Raw genomic sequence first — 13,826 nt, forward strand, 5'->3', positions numbered from 1 at the left:
CCCCAATACCATTTGTTGAAGAGATGGTCTTTTTTCCATTGGATATTTTTCCCTACTTTGTCAAAGATTAGTTGACCATAAAATTGAGGATCCATTTCTGGGTTCTCTATCCTGTTCCACTGATCTGTGTGCCTGTTTTTGTGTCATACCATACTGTCTTGAGGATTACAGCTTTGTAACAGAGTTTGAAGTCCGGGATTGTGATGCCATCAGTTTTGAGGTTTCTTTCAACATTCCTTTGGCTATTCAGGGTCTTTTCTAGTTCCATACGAATTTTAGGATTATTTTTTCTAGTCCTTGAAAAAAGTTGATATTTTGATAGGGATTGCATTTAATGTATAAGTTGCTTTAGGTAGCATAGATATTTTAACAATATTCTCCTATGAGAATGGAACCTTTTTCCATTTCTTTGCATCTTCCTCAATTTCTCAGAGTACAGATCCTTGACCTCTTTGTTAGGTGTATTCCTAGTTATCTTATGATTTTTGGTGCAATTGTAAATGGGATAGACTCCTTAATTTCTCTTTCTTCAGTCTCATTGTTAGTGTATAGAAATGCTACCAACTTCTGTGTATTGATTTTATATCCTGCCATTTTGCTGAATTCCTGTAGGAGTTCTAGCAATTTTGTGGTGGAGTTTTTTTTTTTTTTTTTTTGGGTTTTCCACATAGTTTCATGTCATCTGTGAAGAGTGAGAGGTTGACTTTTTTGCCAGTTTTGATGCCTTTTATTTCTTTTTGTTGTCTGATTGCTGAGGCTAGGATTTCTAGTACTGTGTCGAACAACAGTGGTGAGTGGGCATTCCTACCATATTTCTGACCTTAGGGGAAAAGCTCTCAGGTTTTCCCCACTGAGAATGATATTCACTGTGGGCTTTTCATATATGGGTTTTATGACACTGAAGTATGTTCCTTCTATCCCTACACTGTGAAGGGTTTTAAACCAAAATGCTATACTTTGTTGAATGCTTTTTCTACATCTATTGAGAGGCTCATAGGGTTCTTGTCCTTTCTTTTATTAATATAGTGTGTCACATTGATTTGCAGATGTTGAACCACCCAGGAATTATTATTGCAGCCCAGGAATAAATTCCACTTGGGCATGAATAATCCTTTTTACTGTTGGATCCTATTGGCTAGTATCTTGGTGAGAATTTTGCATCCATGTTCATCAGGGACATTGGTCTGTAATTCTCCTCTTTGGTAGGGTCTTTGGGATCAAGGTAGTGCTGGCCTCATAGAAGAAGTTTGGAAGCTTCCCTTCCATTTCTATTTTTTGAAACAGCTTCAGAAGAATAGGTATTAATTTTTCTTTAAATGTTTGGTAGAATTCCCCTGGGAAGCCATCCAGCCCTAGAGTCTTTGTTGGGAGATTTTGGATTACTGCTTCAATTTCCTTCCTTTCTTCCAAGTTATGTGTCTGTTCAGGTTTTCTATTTCTTCCTGTTTAGTTTTGGTAGTTTATGCATCCCCAAGAGGGCATTCGTTTCTTCCAGATTGCTTAATTTATTGACATATAGTCACTCACAATATGTTCTTATAATTGTATTTCTTCAGTGTTGGTTGTGATCTCTCCTCTTTCATGTCAAATTTTGTTTGGGTCTTTTCTTTTTTTGATAAATCTGGCCAGTTTATTCATCTTAGTAATTCTTTCAAAGAACCAGCTCTTAGTTTCACTAATCTGTTCTACTGTTCTTCTGGTTTCTATTTCATTGATTTCTGCTCTATTCTCTATTATTTCTCTTCTTCTGCTGGGCTTAGGCTTTATTTGCTGTTCTTTGTCCAGCTCTCTTGGTGTAAGATTAGGTTGTGTATTTGAGATCCTTGTTTCTTGAAAGAGACTTCTGTCACTAAAATACTTACCTCTTAGGATCGACTTCATTGCATCCCAAAGATTTTTTTTTTGTTTTGTTTTTTAAGATTTTATTTCTTTATTTATTCGAGAGAGAGAGAGAGAGAGAGAGAGAGGCAGAGACACAGGCAGAAGAAAAAGCAGGCTCCATGCAGGGAGCCCGATATGGGACTGGATCCCCGGTCTCCAGGATCACACCCTGGGCTGAAGGCGGAGCTAAACCGCTGAGCCACCAGGGCTGCCCATCCCAAAGGTTTTGAACAATGAAAACTCAGTTTTCATTTTTAGTTGTTTCCATGATTTAAAAAAAAAAAATCTTCTTTAATTTCCTAGTTAACCCAGTCTTTAGTAGGATGCTCTTTAGCTTCCACCTAATTTGTGTTCTAAATTTCCTCTTGTGATTGAGTTCCAGTTTCAAATCATTGTGGTCTGAAAATATGCAGGGAATGATCCCAATCTTTTGGTACTAATTGAGACCTAGTATATGATCCATTCTGGAGAATGCTCCATGTGCACTCAAGAAGAATGTATATTGTTGCTTTAGGATGGAATGCTCTGAATATATCTGTGAAGTCTGTCTGATCCAATGTGTCATCCAAAGCCCTTTCCTTGCTGATCTTCTGTTTAGATGATTTGTTCAATGCAGTGAGTGGAATGTTAAAGTCCCCTGGTACTACTGTATTATTATCACTATATTTAATTTTAGTTAATTTAATTTAATTTTCTTATTAACTAGTTTAAATAATTGGCTGTCCCCATGTTAGGGGCATAAATACTTAAGGATTGTTACATCTTGTTGGATAGGACCCTTTAATTATGACATAGTATCCTTCCTCATCTCTTACTACAATCTTTGGTTTAAAATCTAATGTGTCTGATATAAGGATTGTCACCCCAGCTTTCTTTTGATGTCCATTAGCATGATAACTGGTTTTCCATGCTCCACTTAAAATCTAAATTTTTGTGTCTACTTGCAGACAGCATATTAGATCTTACTTTTTTTCTCCAATCTGATGCCCTGTGTTTTTTCATTGGGGCATTTAGCCCATTTATTCAGAGTAATTATTGAAAGATATGAATTTAGTGCCATTATATTACCTATAAAGTCGTTTCTGAATACTGTCTGTGTTCCTTTCTGGTCTATGTTACTTTTGAATTCTCCGTTTAAAGGATCTCTTTTAATTTCTCACAGGGCTGGTTTAGTGATCACAAATTCTTTTGGTTTTTGTTTGTCCTGGAAGCTTTTTATCTCTATTTTGAATGACATCCTAGCTGGATAAAGTATTCTTGGCTGGATATTTTTCTCATTTAGCACCCGGAATATGTCATGCCAGTCCTTTCTGGCCTGCCAATTCTTTGTGGATAGGTTTGCTGCCAGCCTATGGTTTCTACTCTTCTAGGTTATAGAACTCTTGTTCCCAGCTGCTTTCAGTTTTTTTTCTCTGAGATTTGCAAATTTCATTATATGTTGGGGTGTTGACCTATTTTTGTTGATTTCAAGGGGCTTCTGTTTCCTGGAGTTGGATGCCTATTTCCTTCCTCAGATTGGGGAAGTTCCCCACTGTAATTTGCTCCAATATACCTTCTGTCCCTCTCTTCCCTCTTCTTCTGGGGTCCCAACTATTTTAACATTATTCCGCTTTGTGGTATCATTTATCTCTTGAATTCTCCCCTGGTGATCCAGTAGTTTATCTTTTCCTCAGCTTCTTTATTCTCCATCATTCTGTTTTCACTATCTCTAATTCTTACTTCTGCCTCATTTATCCTAGCAGTTAGAGCCTCCATTTTTTTAATTGCATCTCATTAATAGCCTTTTCAAATTTCAAGCTGATTAGATTTTTGTTTCTCCAAAAAGGGATTTTCTAGTGCCTTCTATGCTTTTTCTCAAGTTCCGCTAGTATCTTTGTTATTCTGAACTCTAGTTCCAACATCTTACTTATGTCCATACTGATTAGGTCCCTGACAATCAGTACTGCCTCTTGTTCTTTTTGAGGTGAGTTTTTGTCTTGTCATCCTGTCCAGAGAAGAATGAGAGAACAAAATACTAAAATAGCAACGACCCCAGAGAAATATACACTAAACAAATCAGAAAAGACTCCAAAAAAAAAAAAAATATATATATATATAAAATCAGACAGGTGAACAGAACAGAGCAATACACTGGATCCTGTGTGTATTTTGGTTAGAAAACTAGATCCGTATTGTGGGAATAAAAACCATGAATTCTGTATGATATACTCCCTGGTGCTGGAGTTTTGCATTTCTCAGTGATCGGTAAACTTGGGTCTTAGCTGATGTTCTTGCTGATCATCTGGGGGGGGGTGCCTATTGTACTGATTCTCAGGTGTCTTTGCTCTGGGCTGAACTGTAGTGTCCTTTCCCCAGGGGCCAGGCTAAACGAGCTCCAGATTGTTCTATGTGGCTTTTATTCCCTGCAGGCCTTCTGAGCAGCTTTAGAGAAGGAGAGTAAAGATGGCAGCCTCATGATCTCTGGTTCCGAAGATGAAAGCTCAGGGCCCCACTCCTCAGTGTGCTCTCAAGGAAAAGCAGTCTATCACTCCTGTCTCCCTGGTCTCCGACTGCACTCTGTGCTCCCCTAGTCTGTGACTGAGAGATTCTATCTCAGGCACACAACCCTGCTTTGAGCCTCTAAATCCTGTAGACTCCTGTGGCTTGCCCCTGTGCCACTCCTCCTCCAGTTAGGTGGGAGTTTCATCAGGGTTCTGCTGCTTGCTGGGCCCCAGCTCCGAAAGCAGTCATGCTGACTGTGCTCTGGTTCAGTTTATGGCAACCCGGAGCTGAGAGCCCACTCCTGCGCTTGTTGATTGCAACTGGCTTCCCCGCTCCAATGCCTGGGAACTCTGTTGCACTCAGGCATCCCTGGTCTTCCTGGGGATCCTGAGAACACACTGTCCCATTGAACACAATTCTGCCCCCACTTCACCACCTGAGTACCTTTCAGGCAGATTTCTAAAAGTTCCTTATTGTGCTCTGCTGCTCTATCACTTCCTGGTGCAGATTGCTGGGAGACTCCCTCCCTTCTCAAGGTCTATCTTCCCATATATTGCCTCAGATTTAGTTTTCCGCACCTCCTACCTTGCAGAAAGTGGTCACTTTTCTATTTGTAGACTTGCAGCAATCCTTAGATCTACAGTTGAGTTCGCAGCTGTTCAGAATTTGATAGCTATACTAGCTGAAATCCTGGAATCTAGATGAAACTAAGGTCTCCTACTCCACCATCTTGGACTCTTCTCTTTTTAAAATATTTGAGAGAGAGCATACATGTGCACACACCAGCAAGGGGTGGGGGGCAGAGGGAGAAAAGCGGACTCCCCACCGAGCAAGGAGCCTGATGCAGGACTTGATCCGAGGACCCGGAGATCATGACCGGAGACGAAGGCAGATCTTTGATTGAAACACCCAGATGCCCCAGATTTTCTGTATCTTCTTGAAACAGTTATCATAGTTTGCCTAATAATTTGTCCCTTTCGTCTAGATTAGCAAGTGTATTGGTATATAATAATACATATTATTGATTCTTTTTATTTGTATGAAGTCAGTAGAATGTCCCCTCCCCTTTTCATTGATTTCAGTAATTTGAGTGTTCTCGTTTTTCTTGATTATTTGCTCTACAGATTTATCAACCGTGTCAATCTTTTCAAAGGAACTTTTTTCCCTCTTTTTTTGAATCTCTACTTCATTTATTTCTGCTCCAATATTTATTATTTTCTTTCTTTTGCTTGCTTTAGGTTTAGTCTGTACTCCTTCAATCTAGTTTTTCAAGGTCAAGGATCACATTATAGACTTGAGATCTTTCTTCCTTTTTACTGTTTACAGCTAGATTTCCCTCCAAGCATTGCTTTCACCTCATCTCGTTAAGTTTTGGAATGTTCTAATTTTGTTTTCATTTATCTTGAAATATTTTTCTAATTTATTCCTTGATCCATTGGTTACTTAGAAGTGCAGCCGCCACAGGTCTCTTTTGGTTGCTGCTTACATGGTATTTATCATCTTGCTACTTTCAACTTCTGTTCTTGAATGTAAAGCATGTCTCTTGCAGACAGCATACAATTGGATGTTTTACATCCATTTGATTAATCTCTATCTTGTAATTAGAGTTTAACCTGTTTGCATTTAATGTAATTACTGATAAGGTAGCCATTGTGCTCTTAGTTTTCTGTCTGTCTTGTGTCTTTTCTGTTTCTCTAGTCCACCATTCCTGCCTTATTCTGTTAGATATTTTCTAAGGTGCCATTTAATTCTCTGGTATTTTGTGTATTTTACAGTTATTTTCTTATTTTTTATTCTGGGGACTTACAACTAAGATTTTAATTTGTAACAATTTAATTCAGATTAATAAAACAAAAGTACTACACATTTTCTAAGTAACTCTATTTCCTGTACTTTTGCACTGTTTCACAAATTATATTTTTATGCAGTGTCCCTACCAACATAGATTTATAATTACAGCTTTATGCAGCTGTCTTTTAAATCAGATAAGAGTAAAAAAGAGTTACAAAAATACATTTACATATTGCCAGATCTTTTCAAAGCTCCTATGGATGTGGATTCCCTCAGCTTTTCCTGTTAAACTCTTTGGTTAGTCTATTGCTTGCTTCAGCTCTTATTAATCACCTAAAGCAAGTGCAACATTAAAACTCTTGCCTATAATTGTTTTCAACAAACACCTGTCCAGGGAGAATATTTTTCATACTGGGTCCACTCTGAGTTAGCCCAACTACAGATAGTTTTGTGAAGCATTCCAGGGAACCATTAGGCCAAATAATGGCAACTGTTTGGAAACGAGGCTTTAAAAGAGCTCTAGCTTTGTTTTGTTCTCTCTTGTGACTACTAGGCTGTACCAGGATTGTGGACTGTTAGCTGCCAACACTAGTGCAGAGCTGAAATGAGGAATGCCACTAAAGCAAGTTAAAATGCCACAAAGATCAGTGTTCTTACTGAGATTCAGAGGTTCTTTCTCTGCCATTTTCACTGAGATCAGTTGGTAAAAGCTATTGGATCACTTACAGTATCTATTCCTATTTGTGGCCTAACTGCAGGCAATTGGTGGCCTTTTCTCCCATTCCCGTATACATATTGTTACCTACATGTGGATAAAGACAAAACTCTTTTCTAGATGTCCCTATACCTTAAATTGTCTTCATTCACATTTTCTTGGATTTTGCCATTTCTTCCTATGAATATCAGAACCACAAGCAACTTTTCTCTCATACATGCCAGGTCCTGCCACCTTTGTGGTGTACATACATAAAGGCTCAAAAGCAGGTTGCACAAGAAGCAGGCTATCAAGTAAAAAATTTACTATCAACATAAAAAATACATTTCAATTATTTCTACTAGGTTTCAAACAGTGTTACTTACAGCACCTGCTGTTATTTTGGGTATCAGAAATAAACCAACTTCCCATGGGGGGGGTATCCAACTATTACATTAGCATGAAGCTCAAATATTAGAGCTTAGTGCTTACCTGTCCAATCCTAAGCATTGTACCATCTCCATTTCTAGCTAAAGATGAAGCAAGTTACATGTCATGGAATGGGGATGGCTGACCCAGCAGGCCTCTAAGAAACACTTTCCATCAACCTAGAGCAAATGACAACTGATCCCTGGATGACACATGACATGGTTTTGGGTTAGGGTAACCTCAGCAAAAATCTTCAGGTTTGCTTTTGTGGATTAGTTCACCCTCTCAATCTATTCTTTCCTGCCTTTATTAGTTTGTTACTTCAACATTCTTCCACATTCTCAGCAAAATATGTGTCTCCCATCAGAGTTTTGGTGTAATCCCCCTAGTGCACAGACAAGGTATCTTTATCTTCAAGGACTTCTCCCAAATACCAAAATCTCAAATAGCTATCAAGTTATTCTCACAAATCTTTCTTTACAGAATAATCACCACTGTCTTCTTTCCTGTCTCCCCAACTAAAACATAGCTTCCTTATGGCAGGAACCTCGCCAGGTTCATTGCTATAACTCTGGTGAAGTTCCAGTATTTACACAGTGCTTGTCACAGGATATGTACTCAGTAAGTGTTTGCTCAAGGGCTAAATAGGTCTTAAAAGTAAAAATGCAATTTTTCTTGAAGTTTAGAGAAAGACAAAGAGGAAAATATATTTTAAGATTAAATTATGGACTTTTCTAATTAAGGAAATACTACTTCAGCCTGTATTTCAGTCCTAATTTCAGATAAGACCAATAAATATCTTAAGAAGAGGAGTAAAATAACCACAAAGAAATGAGAGCACAAAAAAGAGGAATTAAGTGGAGAAATGGAGACTTCTACAAATATGGGAGGGGACGCCTGGCTGGCTCAGTCAGTAGAATGTGTGATTTTTGATCTTCTGGTTGTGGGTTCAAGTCCCACATTGGATGTAGAGAGATTACTTAAGGATAAATTTAAAAAGAGTGTTAGAGAGGGGGAGATGGAGAAATGATCTTGATAGAGTGGGGTGCTTTATGCATCAGTGTCTTTTTGTTTTAAAAGTAGTCACTAGCCAAGCTTTATTTTCCATCTTCTATTAGACTGAGCTCTGGTTTAAAAGGGATGGTCATAGTAAGACAGACACCAGAGGGGATTCCTGTTACATTATTATTATTTTTTTTAAGATTTTATTTATTAAGAGAAAAAAAGATTTTATTTATTCATTCATGAGAGACAGACAGGCAGAGACACAGGCAGAGGGAGAAGCAGGCTCCATGCAGGCAGCCCGATGCCGAACTCGATCCCAGGCCTCCAGGATCAGGCCCTGGGCTGAAGGCGGCGCTAAACCGCTGAGCCACCTGGGCTGCCCTCCTGTTACATTCTTGTGGAGTTTTAGTAGGCAAAGGAAAGGGTTCTTTACCTTTGGAAAAGAGCAAATCCAACACCTATCCAATCAGTTCTACACTGTCAAAGAACTTTACAATTCAAGATATATTTTTGCTACTGTTTTACATCTGAACCACCTACACCAGAAGGGATACAAGAAAGGAATGAATAGGCAAAGCAAAGACTACTAAGAAAGTATGAACAAACTGAAAACAATGACTGGTTGGTTCATCATTTCAGTGCTAAGTGAATTGTGGAAACTGAACTCAAAACTATTCTTCCCCATAGGCAGAGCCAAAATGGCCCCATCCCATTGAGGTTGGGCCTGGTCATATGATTTGCTCTAGCCAGGGGTGTATTAGCAGATGTGATGCATGCAGAAGCATAAACTGTGTTTGTGTGAGTGGGCTTGCCTTCTTGTGCTTTTGTCATCATCACAGAGAATTTCCAGACAACTTCAGCAGTCTAGTCCAAGTCCGAAGAGGAATAGAGATGGCGCAGACCCAAGCCCAACTCATGGCAAATAGTTAAGCCCAGCCAGATTTCCAAGTGTGAAGCAGTCACCCAGCCAAGCCTGTCAGCCAACCTGCAAAAGCATGAGTGAGAATTATTAAATTATTTAAAGTTGAAGAGATTTGGTGCAACAACAGCAACTGAAACATAAGTATGCCCTTTTCTTAGACTCATTGTAAGGGTAAATCTTGGTTTTCCTTCACTGCTACATGCTCAGGACGTAGCAGTTTCTGGTAATTAGCAGATGTTCAATAAACATGTTGCAGTCATATTTATGTTTCTTCTAAAATTAGTGACTTAGAATAAAATTGAAAGGAACTTACATAGTTCAGTTGTCAAGCATGTGGTTGAACTTCAAAATCACCAATTTCAACAAGGATCAGAAAGCATATTAGAGGTCGTTAGGTGGTTAAGAGCACTGACTATAGAAATAACTGCCTGTATTTAAATCCAGGCTTTGTGAATTACTAGGCAGCCGATCTTGGGCAAGTTACTTCACCTTTTTTGCCTCACTCCTCATCTGTTAAATGGTACTATTAATAGTACCTACCTCACAGGATAGTTGTATAGGTTGAGATGTAGTTCAATCACTTACAACCCTACCCAATACATGACAAATACTTATAGGCATTTTATTATTACCAGCATAAGAGGATTTTGAGCAAGGTTATGAAAATCCTCTTTGCTTGCTCCTCCAGTTCACCTATTTATATCTTTTTGTTCTCACTTTTGTTATCTCATCTCTGTACAAATGTATAATTAGCTCTTTTGTAGGTTCGCATGGTCTTTTTGTGCTCTAGAGTGCTAAATGCTGACACCTATTCCACTCTCTTCCACCAGCCATTTTACAAACCACTGATTTTGTTCCTTTCACCTAGGATAGCATCTGCCCCTTCTTCACCTGCTCAAAGCATAGTTGTTCCTTAATGTCCAACCTAAATGTCATCTCTCCCAGAAAGCCTGTTCTTTCCAAAGTCATCTTTTGTTCTCTGACCTTCCTTAGCAGTTCATCTGTACCTCAATTATAATTTTATACTTTCTATTTTCAGGTATATGCATTTTCATGATGAGACTATAACTCCTAGAGGACACAGCTTCTAGGCTCACTTTCTGCCCATTCCCACCCTCAAGTATATGGCAGGCAAGCAATAAATATTTGTTGAACTAATACATTTGAGAAGCCCACTTAGGTTTCATCTAAATTCTAAAACAGCTTTGTCAAGAAGTCATTAAGTTTTTAAGAAAGGTAAAAATGAGTTAGAATACTAATTAGACATTAAAAGATAAAGAAGTTTATATGTAAAAAAGAAAGACACTTGATTTATTGCATTAAAAAAACCTTTATTTCATTTAAAAGGTCCAATAGAAGCCAAATTAAACCCCAAATTGACAGCTACACTTAGAGATCTCCTGAACTAAATGGCACTGTTTGAGTTGAGTGTCTTGTTAAAGGAAGTCATTTGCTATTACGACCATTTCCCCCAAAGTAGTTCTAGAGCAGAAGCTGGTATTACTATAATACACATCAGATATTTCAGATGTCATCTTTCATGCAGAAGTTAAAAAAGCAAACAGGCTTTTCTATTCTGTATGAGGATAAAAACCACTACAGAGCAGGGCCTGAATGCTTTTGACATACAAGGTGTAACTATAAAGGAACTTACTGTGCTGCTGTGTTCATTCATTGAAGTTGTCCATGTACATACTCCCAACAATACTAGGGCTGCTCAAATACTATTTGGACCAGCAGTTTGGGATTTCCCCTCATTAGGTGCAGACCAAATGAAGTGGCTGATCAAGCTGGGGACAGACTGTCACAAAATGCGATCACAAAGCAATGAAACAGATTTCCTAGTGGGCAAGCAATTGAAAGGACCATCTCACAAATATTTTCAGTAATAGCCTCATTTATATAGAGTGATACAAGATCTAAGTTCTGGCATGTGTGAGGATAAGTTAAAAACAGCTTGTTACTTTATAGCTACACCTTGGATTTCATTAGATGGGTAATCTGTGTTTAATGAGTCCTTCTGGAAATCACTTCAGCAGATAAGTCAAACAGCCTGTAAAAGAGAAGACATGGCAGAGGGCGTGAGATTCATCCTTCCAACGTTCATGTTCTCTTGGAGGACAGACCCGGGCCCAAGGACAGAAGTTACCGGGAGGGAGGCTTCAACTCCATCTAAGGAAGACCTTTCTAACAGTTAGAGCTGCTCAACAATTGAATGGACTGCTTGGTGAGGTAGAGTCACTGGAAGTGTTCAAGGTGGAAAGATCACCCTTGTAGAAGGGACTCCTGTATTTGTTAAGAGGTTAGACTGGATGAACCTCAGGTCTCTTTCAATTCTGAGATTCTAGAAAATTCCCTCAGGGAATTCAGAAGAGAATTCCTAAAAGGAAAGAGAAAGCACACATATGTATACTTTTAGAATCCTCTTGAGTTTTTTTTTTTTTTTTTTCAAAAGGTACAATAGAAAATGTAGTCCACTGTCTTTAAAATGCAAATTCACCTTCCTACCATTAATAATTAGGAAGGGTCCATTATGACTTCTTTATATTATAAAGAAAAGATGAAGGATTACATTTATAATTTCTGTAAATATTTTAGAAAAAAATGCTTAAAATCTAGTAGTCAATGCCCTAGAAACTTTATAGATTTTTAGGTAATATGCACAGATACAAATACATTATTCATTAAATACAACTCACATCTGTGTTTTATTATACTCTAAAATATACAGGAATCTTGATGTACTGAAAGAGTGCAAGTAAATACAGTATTCAAGCAGTCACTATTTCTATGTACATGCTCATTAATTCTTCAAAAACCCCACAAAATTATCAAATAGATCAAAATACTGTTCTGTGTTTTCACACTTTATATTCAGAAAAACCAGCTGAAATTTACAATGTCATAAAGTTTCCAGTTTCACAATACAAAAAGATAAAATGAAATTGGGTATCATTTTGTGAAAATTTATGGAACTTGACCCAGATCTGTAAGACCCCCTACATATGTGAAATCATTCTTACTGGGAAAGTGACAGTTACAGTAAAAGCAGAACCATATAAATTGTTATTTAAAAGCCTAAAGATCAGCCTTTCTCTCTCTCTCTCTCTATTATTTGAAAGGCAGTCTTCCAATTCGGCAGGCAATTGTTTTTTTCCTCAAGTAGTAGCATATTTAAATCTTGAATAGGACCCAGTACAGAAATGCCTTCCGAGAGGCCTGATGATGCTAACTTACCAATAATAAGGGATTTTTTTCCTTTTGATTATTCACTAAACAGTGAAAACAAAATCCCCCAATCCATTGTGGAGGCACAAAAGTAACATAAGTGATGAAGGTGTACCATCCAAAGTAGTGAGGTCGAAAATTCCATTCCCCAGGACCATTTAGCTGCAATAGGGTGAAAATAATCTACTTTCTGATTTCATGAAATTTTCTTCTAGGAAATTCTTTACATTTTCAAACAAAAATAGTTCAATTTTAAACCTAAACCATTCAAAACTGGTCAACATCCACCCGACCCCAATCTAGCTCATGTCTACATCACAAGTATTTTCACCCTGACTGCACTCAGCCAGCTGGTTTTTAATTCTAATATTATAAAAGTTGGAATTTTTAAATTTTTATGTAAAAGAAAAAATGTAAAAATACATCTGCTTTCTCTCATGGTTTAATACAGTATTCGAAGGCTTTCAGATGTCTTCTTTAAAAAAAAAAAAATCAACATTTAAAACCAAATCTCAGCTTCATTTTCAGAAATATTAAAGTTTGGTTTAGATAATGTCTCATTTCACCTATTCTTGTTTCCACAAAATGGCATTCTATTAAAAAACTTTTAAGTTACTTGGTCCTTTGGCAATTTGCTGTGCACATAATGCCTACTGTACCAAACTTTTATTGCCCTTAAATTTAGTTGTAGTTTTATTGGTAAAATTTAAATCTAGTGTCCTTATCTCTTCTTTTACAATAGTGTTGCTTGTATAAGCAGATTAGGGTGCAGTGTCCCAAATTATTCCTGGCACTGCAAAACCAAATTAAACAATTCCACAAAGTAATGTGACATCAAAGTGTTTTCCTCTGGTCAAGTCTATTTCAAGATTCTAGAAGTTCCTTTTGCAAAACTTGCCTTTAAAACTCTTCTTCCTAATGTCATCACATTTCTCATATTTGCTCACTCTGCGATCTTTCTTTCTTCTCAGGTTGAATTTGTATGTGAATAAGAAAGTGCCTTTTTTCCTGAAAAAGCACAATCTGAAGCATTAGTGTCAGAACTCCTCATTTAGATCTCTGGCTCAGCCTCTTAGTAGGTCTCAGAATCAGAGTCATTGAGCTCGTCCACATCAGTGTATATGTACTCCTGTTCCCCGCCAATGTTGTTGAAACTGCAATAGGAGCTAGGTTCATTCCTCATGATGGGCAAGGCTTCAAAGCTGACTGTTTTTGAGGTGTTGGTGTAACGGTTAATGGCATTGAATGTCAGGGATGACAAAGGGCTACTCGATGAGACAGGCATCATGGTGGCCAAAATGAGAGCTAGGCAATCAGCCACATCCTTATTGGGAGCACAGGCCAAAGCTGGGGTATAGCCTAGAATTAAAAATAAAATTTAAATAATTAAACATC

The 13,826-nt window shown here is 37.8% G+C and overlaps 1 protein-coding gene across 15 annotated transcripts in view; it reads right to left on the bottom strand.

The window, feature by feature from the left end:
- Positions 1-13,826, bottom strand: part of ANKRD28 (ankyrin repeat domain 28) — a 204,237-nt gene that overhangs the window by 4,378 nt on the left and 186,033 nt on the right. For 13 of the 15 annotated variants that reach the window (XM_072792832.1, XM_072792837.1, XM_072792833.1 and 10 more), the window contains one exon: positions 10,514-13,790. In XM_072792832.1, the coding sequence (XP_072648933.1) occupies positions 13,504-13,790 (287 nt within the window). In that variant the 3' untranslated portion in view covers positions 10,514-13,503. Of the gene's footprint in view, positions 1-9,093; positions 9,267-10,513; positions 13,791-13,826 lie in introns of those variants that run through there. The other 2 variants (XR_012014942.1, XR_012014943.1) reach the window with 2 other exon arrangements.

The sequence above is a fragment of the Canis lupus genome, chromosome 22, assembly GCF_048164855.1.
Source record: "Canis lupus baileyi chromosome 22, mCanLup2.hap1, whole genome shotgun sequence".
NCBI lineage: Eukaryota > Metazoa > Chordata > Mammalia > Carnivora > Canidae > Canis > Canis lupus.